This window comes from Toxorhynchites rutilus, chromosome 2 (genome assembly GCF_029784135.1).
Source record: "Toxorhynchites rutilus septentrionalis strain SRP chromosome 2, ASM2978413v1, whole genome shotgun sequence".
NCBI lineage: Eukaryota > Metazoa > Arthropoda > Insecta > Diptera > Culicidae > Toxorhynchites > Toxorhynchites rutilus.
This window is the reverse complement of record NC_073745.1, coordinates 286,869,384-286,886,616: the sequence shown is the minus strand read 5'-3', so window position 1 is coordinate 286,886,616 and position 17,233 is coordinate 286,869,384. Positions and strand designations below refer to the sequence as shown.

Genomic DNA, 17,233 nt, shown 5'->3' with positions numbered 1-17,233 from the left:
TTTTTTTTACATAACATATGCAAAAATCAGAGATGTGTTATTTTTTGTTTTAAGTTATGATTTTTCAAAGTTAATATGTTTTCAATCTACGTTCATTATTTCTATGCGACTAGATTGGATGATTTCAAATTCTTGAATGAATTCAAATAATTGACAAATGTGTCATTTTTTCAAAAAATTGGCTTTGGCTTTAATTTGATATATCGATCATCTGAATCGATCCAGTAGTAATAAAATCATTTTTACTCAAAAACGAAAAAAATGCCTCTCTGGTTTCCACATATGTTATGCAAAAAATCCTCAGCTTTTCAGAAAAAAATATAAAAAATATAGCGCTCTTGGTCCCGAGACTATGAAAACCATAAAAAAATGAATACAATTAATAATAACGAGAACAGTATTCGAATTCACTGCGGGTGTAGCAAGACCACCTGGTTTGTTTGGATTGGATTTAATTTGATATGTCGATCATCTTTCATCGGTTTAGTAGTTCAGCAAGTTTTAAATTCTTAAAAAAAAGTCATTTTTGGAAAAAAGAGGAAAAGTTGATTTTTCGGACAACCCTAAAATGGAAATGGTTACCCTACTGAAAAAATAAAAAATACGGGTGTTCTGCGATAAAAAACAAAACTACCACTTTTCACAAAAATCTGAGAACCACTATATCGGTTTAGCATGCAATGACTGGATATATATATAAAACAAAAACATATAAAACAATATCAATATCAATCCCGAAGGGTGACTCTGGTGGTCCACTGCTGTGTCCGTATCCGAACGAGAAGGATCGATGGTTTGTTGGTGGCATCGTTTCATGGGGTGTCCGCTGCGCTCATCCCAAACTGCCCGGAGTGTACGCCAACGTGCCAAAATTCCTCCCCTGGATTCTTGGGAACATAAACAATGCTTCATCGCAACAATCCAATACAATTGGCCGATAAATTGGAACGGTTCGACGGTATCGACTTATAATGAGCGAGTCCACTGGATAGAGTCTAAGATGCGGAAGTTGACAGCCAGGCGAAGATAAAATGATAGAATATCATGCCAGTGAGACATAGGTTCAGCATGCTTTCGATTGCGAAGGCATTGTATGTTCAGGTAACAAATAAGATAGTAGAATATAACCTACGACAATAATCCTGATACACACATATCGGAAAAGGAATCGAATGAATGTGATACACATCCACCGTTTGAACAAAAAAAAGGGTTGCGTGACAATAATACATTAGGCCATTGTTTGGAGAACAAAAGATAACTTTACGTGCTTCTAAATTGGAAGCCAAAAATGAAAAACAGCATCCGTTAGCCTACAGGTATGATTGAAAAGCATTTACTGAGTTACCATTCCACAATCACTGACAGAGATGAAAAATAATAAGAGAACTAGAATTATCGCCATTGTTTTATGGCAAATCAAAGTACTAATTCGCGAAAAACATTGTTCCGAGTTTGATGTTTCCAACTCCATACCGGAAGGGAGTTGAGTAAATGTTCGCCTAGTTCCGGGAAACGTGTGTGGTGCGAGTAATGGGGGGAATAGACAAACAATCTACGAATTTACCCTTCCACCTAGTTACAACACCTTCACAATTGTGCCTCCCACTTAAACGGACACGAGTTTTAAAATGGTATAACCAGCCAAGGAAGAAAAACACTGTGATGTGGTTGAGTGATGACTAACACCACGAGCCGTTGAAAACACGAAGTCTGATGAGTTTCTACAGCTTCACTTTTCCTGTACTCGTTGGTTCTAATATCCTTGCATTTTTTTGTCGTCCGTGAGCTGGTCAGCGTAACGCGGCACACGGTGGGTTCGGTATCGATTTTATGACATTGGCGAAAAATCATTTTCATTTTAATGTATTGTTATGGACAATTCGAACTGTTTCATCGAAGGGGGAATAGAAGGAATATCATTAAATGAATTTCGGAAGCAATATAAGTGAAAAGTACATATTATATAAACAAATGTTGAATATTATGCTAGTAAATCTTTTGACCAATTGATGCAGTTGTTTTTAAAATTCAAAGACACATGTTATAGAAACGTCCCATTTTTGGTTAGATGAGATTCGACTCCATAAGCACTTATCCGTACCTGTTCTTTATTAAATTTTTATTTTGTAGTAACAGTTAGAACAGCAGCTTCCAACCAACCCCTCTTTGCGAAATTCACCTAATCTAGAAGCTAGATCCGGTTAGAACAGTGATTTTTCATTGTGCAAAATAGCAAAAGTTGTATTTGAAGGTATTGTGTTTTGTAAATTTCGCTGTTTGTATTTATGCGAATATAGAAATTTTCTCCTTTAAACAATCATCTTCTTTGAACTTATTTTCTTTTACCTTTACTTTCACGGTGCAAAACTCCTGTCCCAGTACATATTTGTTGGAAGTCAGCCTTGACGTATGTTTCGTTGTACTTGGTCAACATCTTGGTGTGAAATTTCCTAGCGCGGGTTTTGACAACAGTTTGCTGGCGTTCATCGTGGTTTGGGAAGTTTTGAACCTTGTATGTCTGCAATCCACTACTTTATCTTGACTTTCTGGATAAAGCCTTGTGTATTGGCGAATTCCCGTATTGAAAAATTGTGATTCCAGGAGAAATCCTAGACCTTTCCTATCGTCTTCGTAAATGCTATAATTAATTTCCTTACAGATCCAATTACTTGGTTAAATCCACAAGATTTTCGTCAATGCACAAAAATGACAATGTATGTACATCATCACTATCTAATTGAACTTATAATTTAAATTGTATTCTACATTTGAAAATATAGTAGAACTAGTTAACCTGGCAAACGTTGTTCTGGCATATACATTATTTCTAATGAATATGTCTATTAATTAAAAAGTGTTGTAGGCGTGTAGCGTGGATGTTTTAACGATCTATACGTAGTAGATCTAAGAGCTAATGAAAGAGATAATTTTTGTTTTTGAAGCGTGCTGATTCCACTAGAAAATCAATAAAAATTTTCACTTTACAGAAATGGAACACAAAGCGATTGGACTACAGGATTACAGAATGCTAGATTGCGATTCGATTTGATTCGATCGGATTTGAGAATACGAGTAAGCAGTAGATCAGTAGGCATATTTGGAATTTGGAATAAATTGAATCGCTTCCGCCATTCAACCGAATACGTCCAGCAACGTGTGGGACACAACGTGTAATGTTGTAATGAAGCTCATTAAGAACTTCATTGTACCTTTGAACACAAGTGCTGTAATGTCATTATGATGTATTGCGTTTTAACCTGGCAAAAGCAAAGACTGTGTCGGCTTTGTTCATGGGAGCGTCTCGCAAGGGAATGTATTCTTCCCTACACCGCTTTTATTGATAGTGTCGTAGGAATCGCACTTATTCGCTCTCTACCTTCGCGTACATCATAAATCAATCATAAATTGTTGGCACAGGTAACGACTTCTTTGAATGGTGACCATGACCATGTCGATTCTTATAAAAATGCATGGAACGCACCTTCTTGTTTGTTTCGTCTCCCCTAACTGTCGTTCATAAATTTAATGCAAAATGAGAAATGATATTAATAATGAATGAAGCACCTGTGGCGGGTCTCTTTGTTTATGCAATTTGTTTATGTTTGACTTGTCCCTTCAGTACGGCTGGGAGATTTTTCGTGGAAAAATCCCTTCTGACTTTCATAGTCACCATAGTCAAACACTTTTTTCTAGAGCATGACTGTATTCAAGCATAACAATCGCAGCTAAGTACTTATGAAAATGACGTTACTATGTTGAGAATGCTAACTTTAGGAACATTAGTGCCATTGAAGAAGAACGCGAAGAGAGTCGTATCAACGGTGTGTGTCAACGATGAATTCCAGATTATTGTTTTCACAATTTCCCGCGCGATTGTGCAATCGCCTAAAATAATTCCATTAACGCTTGCGAATTGAATCTATACACATGCTCTGTAGCTGGTGTTTTATAAGAATTGATGAGAATATCGTGATTGTCACTTTGTAATCCTAGCAAGGGTGATTTTGTAATTTCAATAATTTATTGTGCTCATTCAAAAAGGCTTTCAGCTCTCCGGCGAAGCGCCTGGCTTTTTACGAATTGAGGTTACTTGCGCATATGTGGATGAAATTTCGATAAAGCGGATGTAGCGCCATCTGTCATTCAACAATGTAAATAAATTCGTTCTGTTTGAAAACGAGCGACGGTTAAATTTTTGAATATTGTTTATATAAAAAATTCTCAAATTGCAATTAAAAATAGGTGATGGAGGTTTAAATTTGGAGTTATTTATATGGTTTGAGCCAAATTTAAGAAAAAAAAATTATTTCTGCGTCGGATCACCCTAATATATGGTATTTTATATATGGTAATCGTTATCCTAGCGGTATCGTGTATAGTTTACGACCACCTCATGCCTACCATGTTTTTTGTGTATAATTTCTTCATAATCGGTTGAGCCGTTTCGGAGGAGTTCGATCACTAACATTTTTATATATATCATTTTCCACATTTCCACAGATTATCCACACGAACGGCATTTCAGGTTTAAGTTTTCTCGATTAGCAGCAACGATTTTCTTACGGTTCCATTGAAGGGATATTTGTGATAAAAGAATATCTTACCCAGGTTTTGGTAACGAATGAGCATGAAGAATATTCATTGAGTTCATGGCTTACAAATTCTATGATTACTTTCTAACAGCCCCTTAATCCTTAATTATTTGATTCCGAGATTTATCTTTTCTATCCCTAGCTTCCCAGCCGGTATCGCTTCAGTAAGAACGACATCGATTTATTCCGTCGTTCCGACATAGTCCAACTTGATGATGTTCTGCTTCAACTTTTCTTGAACAAAATTATGACAGAAACCTACTCCTGAGTAAATTTCCGATTACCTTGTTCACCAGATGTCTCACTCTGAGGTTGTCGCACGTGGTTTGAACTGGTTCAGATTTTTCCTGCATCTCTTTCCGTACTCCAGGTCACCATATAGCTCATTATATCGCCGCTGAAACAGCTACATGATTCGCTCCCATGGTAGACAGCGCAACTGTAGTCTCCTTGGACAGCTCCACGGAATCGCATCATTAGATTGCTTGAATACGTATCCGATACTTGATTAACGAGTGTCGGAGTCATTCCCTCAATCAGCGTCACTGTAACCGACAAAACTTTCATCTGACTCCATTGAACAGGTTAGCTTCATTGACCTGGTGACACTTAAGATACCGCAGAATTCACTACGCTAGCCACGTTGACTGCAAAACAAATGTCTGGTCTTGTTGCCTGCGCCAGGTACTGCAAACCTCCTATGATCCGGAATGGTACATTCTCATCCTCTTCGATGTTTGAACATATCGCCTTGATAACCTTTTTTCAGTGGGTGTAGTAAACACGTTGGAGTCAGCTACGTTGAAACACTTCGCAAACATTTGATGCAGTCTTCCTAATTTGTCACCTCACAGTCATGTTCTCTAATCAACCACATTTCAAGGATGGCTTGAGGTCATAGAATACTTTCTTTAACCACCGAATCTGCCACTTCGTGGAAAGTTTCGCAGGAGTAAGTTTCATCCGCAGTATCGCAGTGAATTTAACTGTCATCGTCCTCGGTCCTTGGTTCGCCGTTAGTGTTTCGATTTGTTCAGTCTGATCAGCTCCGGTTCGCTCATTCCGAATCACTAGTTCGGTTTCTGCTGCAGTGGATTTTGCTGGCTCATGGTTCGTCCCTCTTGAGGTCTACCAATCGAATACTCGTCAATCGAATTTCATGGATGGCCGATCCTCCGAGTAGAACCACTGTAATGTAACGTGTTCCGTGAGTTGTCCAACGCTTTTTTGGCCGTCTCCACATTCTGCATCAAGTTTTAAATGCTCCGATCGATGTTAAGGCGGATGGGTACCAGAACTGGCTCCGACATTTCATCGCGTTTGTTCACGGCTCAACAGGCTTGCTCCTTAATGAGCACCATCTTGGCAGTTTAAACTGATGTTCCACCAGCTGCACCACTTCTTCCATCGCCTCTGTTGGGATTCAACATGTTGCTATCAGAACTGCTTATCTTTTTATGAAAACTTATCTGGGCCCATAATCTGATAAAAGTGATTACGCAGAATCCTCCATCTGATGTCGGAAATAACGCAACACAACTCCGCTTCATCATGATTCACTAGGCTACGATTGGACGGAGTTCAGGACAGTTTGGTAGGTTCATGTCTTTCGGCGCAAAATCCACAGAATAAGCCGCATTCAATTTCTGCACGGTTTTGGAGTAGTGACATGAAGCCAAATCGGGCCGACACAACAAGTTTTGATCGTGCTGTCTCGAAAACGGCAAAAGTCGTGAATTTCGACAATAATCCAAAGCAATCTTACCCATACCCGTAAAATATTCCTGTCCCGGTAACTGTTTAAAATCCGCTTTGATGTGGTTCTCGTCATTACTAATGCAGCACCGGTATTTCGTTAGTGGCTACGTGCAGAGTTTGCGTGCGCGCGTTTTGGCAACTCTGCTGGTGTTTGTCCCGATATGGTAAGTTTTGCATCTTGAACATTTTCAATCCGGATCGCTTAGAACTAGCAATCACTGCTATCTCTTTTGTTGCGCGTTATTCCCGGTTTTCGCCCAGCTCCTGGCTTGTGGGACCCTCGATACGGTCGAATGATTTGTATTCATCAGTGTTCCCACGACGCGATGCTACAGCCCAGGATTTTGCATGTGGATGAACAAAATCCTTTCGCGAACGGTTTGCTGATTTTCTTCTGTTTCGACCGGAATGACATTGACAACTGCAAAACTGAGCGGATGTAAACAAACATTCTAAAGAGAAACTGGGCAAAATCTGATTAATTTCGGTCAAGTATTGAAAAAATTAAACAGGTTTGAAAGTGTCGCAATAATTAACTGCTCTTTTCTCATCTGGTGCATCCGCATCTCGGGTCGGCTTGACAGCAGGATCGTCCCGAACCGTTCTGAATTTTCGTCCACGTTTTTCTTCCTTCCTTTGAAGTCGCACCACGCGTAAGCGTATTTCTTCGCTCAACAAACGAGCGTTGGTGTATGTGACACCAGGATACCTTTTCTTGTTCCGATGACAACGGGTGTCCTCTAAAGTTTTATCAATAGACTTCACTGAACCTTAGGATTTCGAACTTCTTGCGCAGCATGATAAACTAGCTTCCCTTACTGCTTCCTTATTAACAGCCAACCCAGATGTGCTCCTCCGGTACCGCCTCCCATATCTGGAGAATGGTTTTTTTAATGGCATAGATTCCTGCTACCTTTTGGTGCTGATCAAATACTGAGTACTATTGTGGATTTGAGCTTCTCAGTTATTCTTGGTCAACACACGTACGATGGAACGAGGCCATAGTCCTACTGGAAAGTTCACATTTTCCTTTCGAAATGGTCACGTGCCCTCGGCTTTATGGTACCTCAGAGAACATTTGGTAGCACCTCAAATCAGTCACAGTCAGTGGAGATGCATTCAATGCTGCTAGCTCGTCTAGACTTACTGATGATCTTTGATGGGGATACCATCTGGTCGGAGTTAAAAATCAGAACACCTGTCACTAGGGTTGCCAATGCACCTTTTATATATATTTATATTTGCAATTGTTCATCAGAACATATCGTTCATACATTTTACTTTAGTATTGAATTGTTATTTTTTTCAAATGAATTCAAAAACTCGTGTCAATGAAGCGCCACGCAGTCTGATAAGTGAGTTGATCTATTCACGTGTGCTTTGCTCTTCTCTCACAAACACTATTACCCCACTTTACACGTGGGTTTACCTATACTACTACAATGACTAGCTTCCACCTTCACCTTAAGAGAATTTTGGCAAGGATCTCTTGATCGTTTATATATTTTTCCCAAAAAAAAAGTAGCATCACTACATTGAATCGCAGAGAAATCTTTGGAATGAACATTACTCATAGAATGAGGAAAGCATATCAGCAGTGTATAAATTGTGGAATGTTTTTTTTTCTAATTTTGAAGTTATTTGATTCAATTATGGATATATTTCCTATAGTTTCACCATTGAAGTAGATTCTACTTTGAAACTGACGAGCAAATATTATAGAAAATCTTATTATATTGGCTTTGAATTCAAGAAATTTCGCACTCTGGGACGTATTGCTTCATCAATATATTTGCGACTACTAGTACATACATATCATACAAGTTAATGGTGTTCCTTTAAACTTTATCTTGTTGTTATTCCTTAAATTCTTCCAATATTCTGGTTTCATGGCATTATCTAGCACTGTTTTGATAAATCGAAATATTTGTACGTAGTGGAGATAATTCGGTATTTTCACTCTAAAAAAGTTTGTTCAGTCGATTTTCAACGATCATACAAATTGATAAAAAAAAGTTTGCTACAGCTTTGTATCTGGAGAATTCAATTTAAAGTAAACATTGTAGGGGAACCGCGGGTAATACGGACAGTGAGGATAATATGGACAGGTGGTTGATTTGTACAGTTACATTTTGAATTTCCGATTTCTGTCAATGAGAACATCTTCTACATGTCATTCTATAATATTTAAGCCACCCTATGGCAATGAATACTGATCAAAAATGGAAAAGGGAAACAAAAACCGAAAATCATACATGATTCTACGTGTGGATGTAATTTCAGCTGCTTCGATATTAAGAGTTTTGAGTGGTTTAATATCTAAATTCAATTCGCTGAAAGTTATATTTCGGTTTGTGAGTTAACAGAGAAGCGATATTAGGTATTTTCGGAAAAGTAAATTCAGTTTTGAGTGGAAAATTTAAATTATTGAAATAATTGTACTCGCGGGGTAAAACGGACAGTTACCAGTGAGAGTGAGATGGACTGTGAAAAGTCTGTTTAATCTATTCCTAAGGAATGCCCTGCGTCTATGAATGAAAATCAAATCGTCAAATGTAGACTGTTTATAAGCTGGCTGGAAATAGTTGAGGGTCTGTCCGTTTATACTGCTGAAAAGCTCGATATCCCTTCTAGGTGGATTAATTCGATTTCTTCATCATTTTAAATGTCTAAACGTAAGTGGTTGAATAAAATTATTCCTCTCGCGATCGATAAACCTCTACGCTTCATATATTTCAAACCTGTCCATATTCCCCCCACTATGTGTCCATATTACCCGCATCGAAAAAAAAATGTTAACTTTTCGGTCTGTTTTAATTTCTATAAAAAACATAGCAAACCCTTTTTTATAAAATATTTGGCCAATTAGTTAGAAAAACAGTATGTTGAATTGCAAGAAACTGCATTAAAGTTTTGGGAAATATGAGTTTCCGAAGATATTATTGAAGTTCTTCTTAACATGTCCGTTTTACCCCCACCTCCCCTACATATGCGGACCGGAGAGCTGTAATGACTCATTTGCAGCCAGGAAAAATTTGGCAGGAATTCTTGTATATTTTTTACTAATAAATTCCATAATAAGATTATGCTTCAAGATTGAACTTATAAATATAACCCTTTGCGGTCGTATTAAATTTCGACATGTGTGTCGTACTGGTCGCATTTTTTTACTGATAAAGCATTGAAGTATAACTTTGTGAGACTATGGAAGATGTACAAGATTCTATTATGTTTCGTCAACTTCTGAAAAATGTTCCCTAAACAATGTTTTAATGTTTATTTTTGAAAAATATTTGCTATAATTCTTCTTCATGTGATATCTTTCACATGTATCACAAAAATGATTAGTTTGGTGCCTTTCGCCTTTTATCATTCTGTTTGAACATACAAAACAATGCTCTTTACATCTACAGAGTGCCGTAATACATTAAGTTTTCTATTACTCTTTTCCTCAAGCATGGATGACTACTTTTGTTCATACTGAATACCGTTATATATTACTCATAGAAGCACCGTTTTGGTTCGTAAATAAGTTCACAAGACGTTTACTAAAAAGTGCATAAATTATAATATAAGTATGCTTCTTTGGTGTGGTGGCTGAAAGCAGACAAACGACGGCAAACGGTTTATACAGATTTCGATACAGATTTTTCGAGAAAAAACACAGATAAAAAGATTTTTAGAGACCAAAAACACAGATTTTATTATGACAACCCTGTTCTCGAGGCGTCAAACATCATACTGCTTCAACAAAATGACAAAATGTATATACCGCTATTTAGCATCATGATCATTAAGTCCTTCTGTGGAGCAAAAGACAATGACACTTACGTTTAGACATTTAAAAATATCAAAAATCAATATCGATACAAAACACAAAAACAGCATCTTGGTGGGAGAAACGAAAATTCTTAATTTAGATAGATGGAGAATGTTGTGTAAGATGCAACAGTCTTTCTTTACATGCCCGCAAATTTTTAGTGGCGAGAAAAAAAGTTTTTTACTTATAAACAGAATACACTGAAAAAAATGATTCCTTGATAAAAATTTTTAATGAAAATCAGAACAAATGCTAGAATATTCAAAATAAATCAAAATGCCCCAGAACGATATCAAATGTCCTGCTAAATCGGGATGGATGCTATTCCTAATCTTTGACGCTTTTGAATAATCATTCTATTGCTCCATGTTTTCAATAGGCTTTGAAAATTGTTTGATATAATTAGGCAGCAGTTTTCTTCGTATGGTGACAGAAATTTGATTTGTTGTGAGTAGAGAACCTTTGCCAGGGGTGGAAACTAGAAATGGTACATACACTCTGTCTAACTTCTATAAGACCAGGTGATGATCTGGCTGCTTTGTGCCACTGTAAACAAACAATGCTTCAACTTATATTCTAGTGTATTGGTATTGGTGACTACCATACACTGCATGATTTTCATATATGTGTGTGTAAGCGCTGAGCGTAAACCAAAGGCTTTATATTTTTCAAGTGTCAAGTTTCTATAAGACCAGTTACATTTTGTCGTTGTTTTAGTTGTTTTGATCAATAAATCTGGAAAATACCAAACGGAAAAGTGCTCACGGAGAGAAAAGAAACACAAATCGATGCATTTCACCAAGAAAATGTAGGTATCAGAGAAATTTCTCGTCGGATTGGACGATCCCATCAAGTAGTGCTCAATTATTTGACGAATCCTTAAGGATACGGTAAGAAGAAGAGAGAGCTCCACGAAAATCGTAGCTCTCTGACCGGGATAAGCGCGAAATAGCAAAAACAGCTTCGGATACCTCAAAATCGCTTATACAAATAAAGCAATATTTCAATTTAAATGTTACTCGGGTGACAATTCGTCAAGTTTTAGTAAAAAATCCTCACATAAAAAGGGTTTAAAAGGTTAAAGCTTCTCATCTTACACCATCTCACATCGGAAGACGTCTGAGTTTTGCCAAAGCTCACATGAACCGACAGTGGGACATGGTATGTTATGACAAAGAGTGTTTCCAAAAGAATATATTTTGCTACATACGAAAAATTCTTCAATGTATAGGTTATCTTCACTGACGAAAAAAGTTTAATTAAGATGGTCCTGATGGTTACAACGAGTACTGGCGTGATTTACGGAAGAAGGAACAGTATTTTTCAACCAGGAATTTTGGTGGAGGCTCGTGCATGGTTTGGGTGAGATTCTGTGCAACCGGAAAGCTCAAGCTTTCACATCATCCTGGAATCCTCTCTCCTACCGTTTTTGCGTGGATATCGTCACAAAAAATTCACATTCCAGCAAAACAATGATACTATTCATACCAGCAAGTGAACTAAGCAATAGATTCAGTGCCAAAAACTTAATTTTTTGGACTGGGCGGCTCGCTCTCCAGACTTGAATCCTGTTGAAAATCTTAGAGGGGATCCTTGTACGCAGAATCTACACTGAGCGAAAACGGTACACCACGATTGAAGAACTCAAGCTCGCAATTTCGGAAACATGGGAAAAATATCGAGAAAATCGTTCAGCATCATTTGGTAAATAGTATTCCAACACCAATTTTCCAGATTTTTAGCCGGAATGGCAAGGTTGACAATTATTGACATGTAAATCAGCCGGTCGTTTTGAATTTTTCATATATAATACCTATGAGTTTTGAAATGGTCTTATGGAAACTGAACAGCTGAAATCATCATATTTAAGCACAGTAAATAAACAAACAACTCTTTTGAACTAAATTCGAACGAAAATATACTTTATTCTAAGCATTCAACAATGTATGAATGTATCTCGTTGGAATTCTAACTGTTTGTGTTGCAACGAAATAGAATCAGGGTGGTCTTATAGAAGTTGTACAGAGTGTATTACTGTGGAAATTAGAAAATTTTGTTGGCAAAATCTTTTGAATATGTGGTTACCCAAAATCGCACTTTTCATTATCATATGACCATTTTTAATTACGATTGATTTTTCGTAAGGGCGTATGTAGAAAAACTTTTTCTCAAGAAATCGTAACTCGAAATCAAGATGTCTGATTAAAATATGATGTATGACAAATTTGTTGGAAAATTATAATCAGTAAAAACAATATTTTAAATACAATGTTAAAAAATATTTCTCAAGATTTGGATTTAATGTTTAAAACTTTTGTATTTTAAAAGACCCACCCCGAATATTTTTTTTTATAAATTACAATAAGAAAACTTATTCAATTCAACAAATTTTGGCATATAGTGGCGTTGTGTCAGACTCTCTGAAATATACAAAATATGTACCATATGGACAAAATTTACGAAAAACTGAGAGGGCCGGGTCTACGGCTGGCAGATTTGGCGTGGAATTGCTCCATTGTAAAAAGTCACTCAAATGAAATTGAAGCTAATGGAGAAATATATCCCCGATTCAATGTGGATATTAGAAACAAATGCTGTTCAAAGAGAGAGGCCAAAATTTGGGAAAAAATCTACAAACATACAAGAAAACTTTTGTACGAGTATTCATTATCTTTTCGATAATTTACTAAGGAATTCAATTTGAATAGAGTACGAGTACTCTATATAGTTGTGTGCTCCCTTGGCCGAGTGGTTAGCGTCATAACTAACATGCCGGGTGTTCGGGTTCGATTCCCGTTCTGGTCGGGGGAATTTTTCGTCAAAGAAATTTCCTCCGACTTGCACTGTGATCACGCGTATTCTATAGCTTGCCACTCAGAATGCATTCAAGGCGTGTTATTTGAGATAGAAATCTCAACTAAGTACAAATAAAAATGACGCAAGTAATACTACGTTGAGACGGCGAAGTTCCTCTAGGAACGTTAGTGTCATTGAAGAAGAAGAAGAGTACGAGTAATATTACCGTTTGTTTTATAGTTTCGAGCGCAACACCAATATATTGTAACCGGGCGGTATTGGGTTAATTAAGGTAAATGATTTTGGTTTGTCCAGTCGAAAATATCATCGTGGTTTGTCCACATTTTGAATGCTCTAATTCAGCACGCCTTTGTCAAATTAGGTATTCGAATGTTTCAAAACATACAAATAAAATTGCATTATACATGATTTACAGTAGTTTTATAGTATATTTTTGAAACAAGTGATTCAAAGGATTATAAAATACACCATCTATTGGTGTCAATGTTGTTTTGTCCACATGATTTCTATGGCAACCGCTTGGCGCGCTACAGTTTGTTTATTGTGTCCTTCGCGCATAGCAGAAATAAAGTTTCTCTATGTTGAGTGTCTCGAGGTGAACACTTTTAGAATGCACAAGAAAATGCAATATTCTGAAAAAAGCCTAAATTATGAATGGATCAATATGATGACAGTAAAATCAAGCAATGATAAATGCAACATCTACTTGATTCGTCTTTGAGGAAAATCGTAAAAAATCATAAAAATTTGAATAATTTCAACCCCTTATGGTAGTGTTAGCAACTAGAGACTTGGGGCTTTTCAACAAACCCAAACTCGTATCAATTATGTGTGATTTTCATGAAGAAAATCGATTTGCATTTAGTAGTTGCGTAAAAACACCCCAAATCGGACAAACCAAGATCATTTACCCTACATATTTTCGACAACCGTACCCACCGGGCATCTGCTCATACCCTTAGAAAAATCCTCGGTCGAAAACTACTAAATACATTTGGTAATGCAAAATTAGTAGAATGTACAATTTTTTTTGTACATATTGTCAACAAACCCGCATCCCTACCAGAGATTAGTATATTTTACTCGATAACATTAGTAAGCTTGGATATTGTCATATCTGAAAATTGGTGAAAAAAGCACGTATTAACCATTTTCATTGTTCCCATAAGGCAATACGAAGGTATAATAAGGATATAATTCTGATACGTGCCTTTTCGGCGAGAAAATGTAGTCGATATTGGGCTTCCGAATCATGGTTCTGCTTGACATATGTGTTTATTAGTACGGTCGAAAATGACTATAGATTGGTAGTATTTACCAAAAAATTCGTTATATTTACTAATTATTTCTCTCAGTGTAGGCACATTGCATGTGCTGTGGCAAAAAATATGATGAATGTTTTTCAACCCAGTTTCCTCTCTGGACCCATAGCTCGACCGAGCTTGAATCAAGCCATCAATTGAGAAACCGTGAACCAAAAAGGACTTCTTTCTGCAACGCGTGCTTGTGTGAATCACGTGTCTGCTCTTGTCCCACTTTAGGAGGAGACCATTCCATTTTTTGCTGAATGCGCGATAATATTCGTAGAGCCGTTCGCTCCTTTGATGTAGAGTTCAGACGAGAAAAAAAAAGAAAACTGTCAGTGGCTGGGAAAGGTAGCTCACTAGTTCACTCACCAGGGAAGAGATCGTTCGATTGAATTCAATGTTTAATTCTAGGAACATATCATCTGTAATCAAGTGTATCACCATAGCATAAATTAAAGGGAGGAGTGTAACATGATAACCAAAACGACAATAAAAACTACGCGACAATAACTAGCGGTGGTAGTTCTTGAAACTAATAACTTACTGGTTGTCCAAACGCCAAATATTCTTGGGAGTATCTGTCATTTGATCAAACGGTGTCCTATTAGCTTCAAATAGCATTAAGAGAAACAACGCACGCAGTCAATTTTGATATATCTGTTGAGAAGAGTACGAAAACAAATAATTTACTTTTGATGAGAGAAATCAATGGAACAAATATGTACACCTGCTGCAAAACGGAACAATTGACAATACAAAAACAGAGCACAAGTTGAATCGAAGCACATTTTACACAGTTGAAGATATTATGATCAGAGCGAAGCGGGAGTACTACCGTAGGACAAGTTATTTGTTTTAAGCCAGACAAAACGAATTCTACAAAATATTAGGTGGCTTTCGTCATATTTATTATATGGAATGTTGTTGAGTACGTCTAGTACTAAGTGAAAGAAGGGATGTTTTATAAAATAAATGCTGTTTGTATAGACAAAAACGGAAGAACATGTTTCATTAAAGTGAGCAAATAGGCTTGACTTTTACGAGCATATTGTGTCAGCTTAGAATAGAGTGATTCAATGGCATGCTTATGTTGTGTGGTTTTACCTTGTATATTGAGTTTAGATGTCCTATTTGGATGATGATTTATGCAATTACGACAGATTAAAGCTGATTTTTCCAATGGTGTTGTGAATATATATATATATATATATATATATATATATATATATATATATATATATATATATATATATATATATATATATATATATATATATATATATATATATATATATATATATATATATATATATATATATATATATATATATATATATATATATTTAGAACTGTTGTAACTGCTAAAGGACATACATACGGTATCAAATAAACGAGTTTAATGTAAGAAAAATGTGAGAAATATATCGACTATGTACTATAAAACAAGTGTGATTTATGACGGAAGTTTTTACAAACCGAATGATAGAAAGAATACTATCTTTTATATTAGCGAACCTTTGTAGAACACTATTATTGGAGAAAATTGAGCTATGTAGGCATTAGAATCCTTCAGCTAGTGACAAAACAATCTTTTTTATATCATCAAACGTAGGCATTCACTTCTTAATGACAAAGACTATGAATATAATATCTTATGGAAAACAATTATTTGTACTGAAAGAAAATACAAAACAAAAAAAGGAAGGGTAACTAGAAAACTGCTGCATAATGAGCCTAAAACTATATATATTACCATTGAATGGAAGGTATAATTTAGATTAAGACATCCGTAAGTCGACATAAATAAAAGTTTGTTTGAGGTTAAAGGGTAAAATAATGAACGGCGGAGCTGTGCGGAATGAATAACAAACCGTTGTAAAAAACAAGTACGTGTTAATTAAGGTAGTGAATTTGACAGTAAGGGTGTTTGACTAGTGAATTTATACCAAATATTATCAGAGTTACTGAAAGAGAATATGCTTTATGTGTCAACAGAACTACAGTGCACTGTCTAGAGTTTCATTCAGAAGAAGTTACAGTTTCAATCGTTCAGCAGCACATTTCAATTGGAAGCAGAAACAGGTTTAGTTTGAGATACATTGATTATTCGTAACACAAAAACATAACACTAGATCATAATACTAGCGAGTTCAATTACGTTTCCTGTAGAATGGCATGGATTTCAGATTAGCTAGACCTATCGACCTATACCATTTTCCGAATGGTAGTATCAGAAAAAAGATATAGACTATAGCTCTCACACAGGCTACAGACAAGGCGAATCGTTTCAATTCTTGTTTCCAGTGCAGTGCAGTATCAAATGAGTCTTCTGCAATCGACACTCGACAAAAATTTCCCGTGACACATGCGTGGGTTTCAGCTTTAATTCAAACTTAGAAGAAAAAGGTTTAGGGATATAAACCGAATCATAACGACATACAATGCATAGCATAGTATTTTGATCTATCTAAAAATAGAAACAGATAAATTTTTCAGCTGATGTATCTTATATTTTATTTCATTTAATTACACCGAAATTTCGACTGAAGCTTCAGGTTTAAAATCCTTTATGCTACCGTTTCCGTACATTTTCATCTCGCACACACTCCATTCATCCCACTATACCCTAATTTTGAATAAACATCTCTTCAGTACTCTACATTACAATTATATTCGCAATTAAAGTTTCACAACATGACTCCTCAAAATTTCCAATGTCAAAGTTTTTTGACATATCGCTTCCCACTTCCCATGCTTCACCTATAAGTGTTCACGTATTTCATCAATTACTCTTGATGGTGAATAAATTTAGTTAAATGTAGATTTGTGAAAAATGTGCGATCTTTGTTCGTTTCTTTTTGAGCTAGTTATCGTTTGTGTTCAGAAAAACATTTTAACTTAATGATCATTCGCCTTTTCGTTTCATATGGTTCGAT

At 36.2% G+C, this 17,233-nt stretch overlaps 1 protein-coding gene across 4 annotated transcripts in view; it reads left to right on the top strand.

Annotated features, from left to right (window-relative positions):
- Positions 1 to 15,512, top strand: part of LOC129767411 (uncharacterized) — a 123,500-nt gene extending 107,988 nt beyond the window's left edge. For 3 of the 4 annotated variants that reach the window (XM_055768293.1, XM_055768291.1, XM_055768292.1), the window contains exon 13: positions 741 to 15,512. In XM_055768293.1, the coding sequence (XP_055624268.1) occupies positions 741 to 941 (201 nt within the window). In that variant the 3' untranslated portion in view covers positions 942 to 15,512. The remainder of the gene's footprint in view (positions 1 to 740) is intronic. The other variant, XR_008741515.1, reaches the window with a different exon arrangement.
- Positions 15,513 to 17,233: the final 1,721 nt, after the last annotated feature.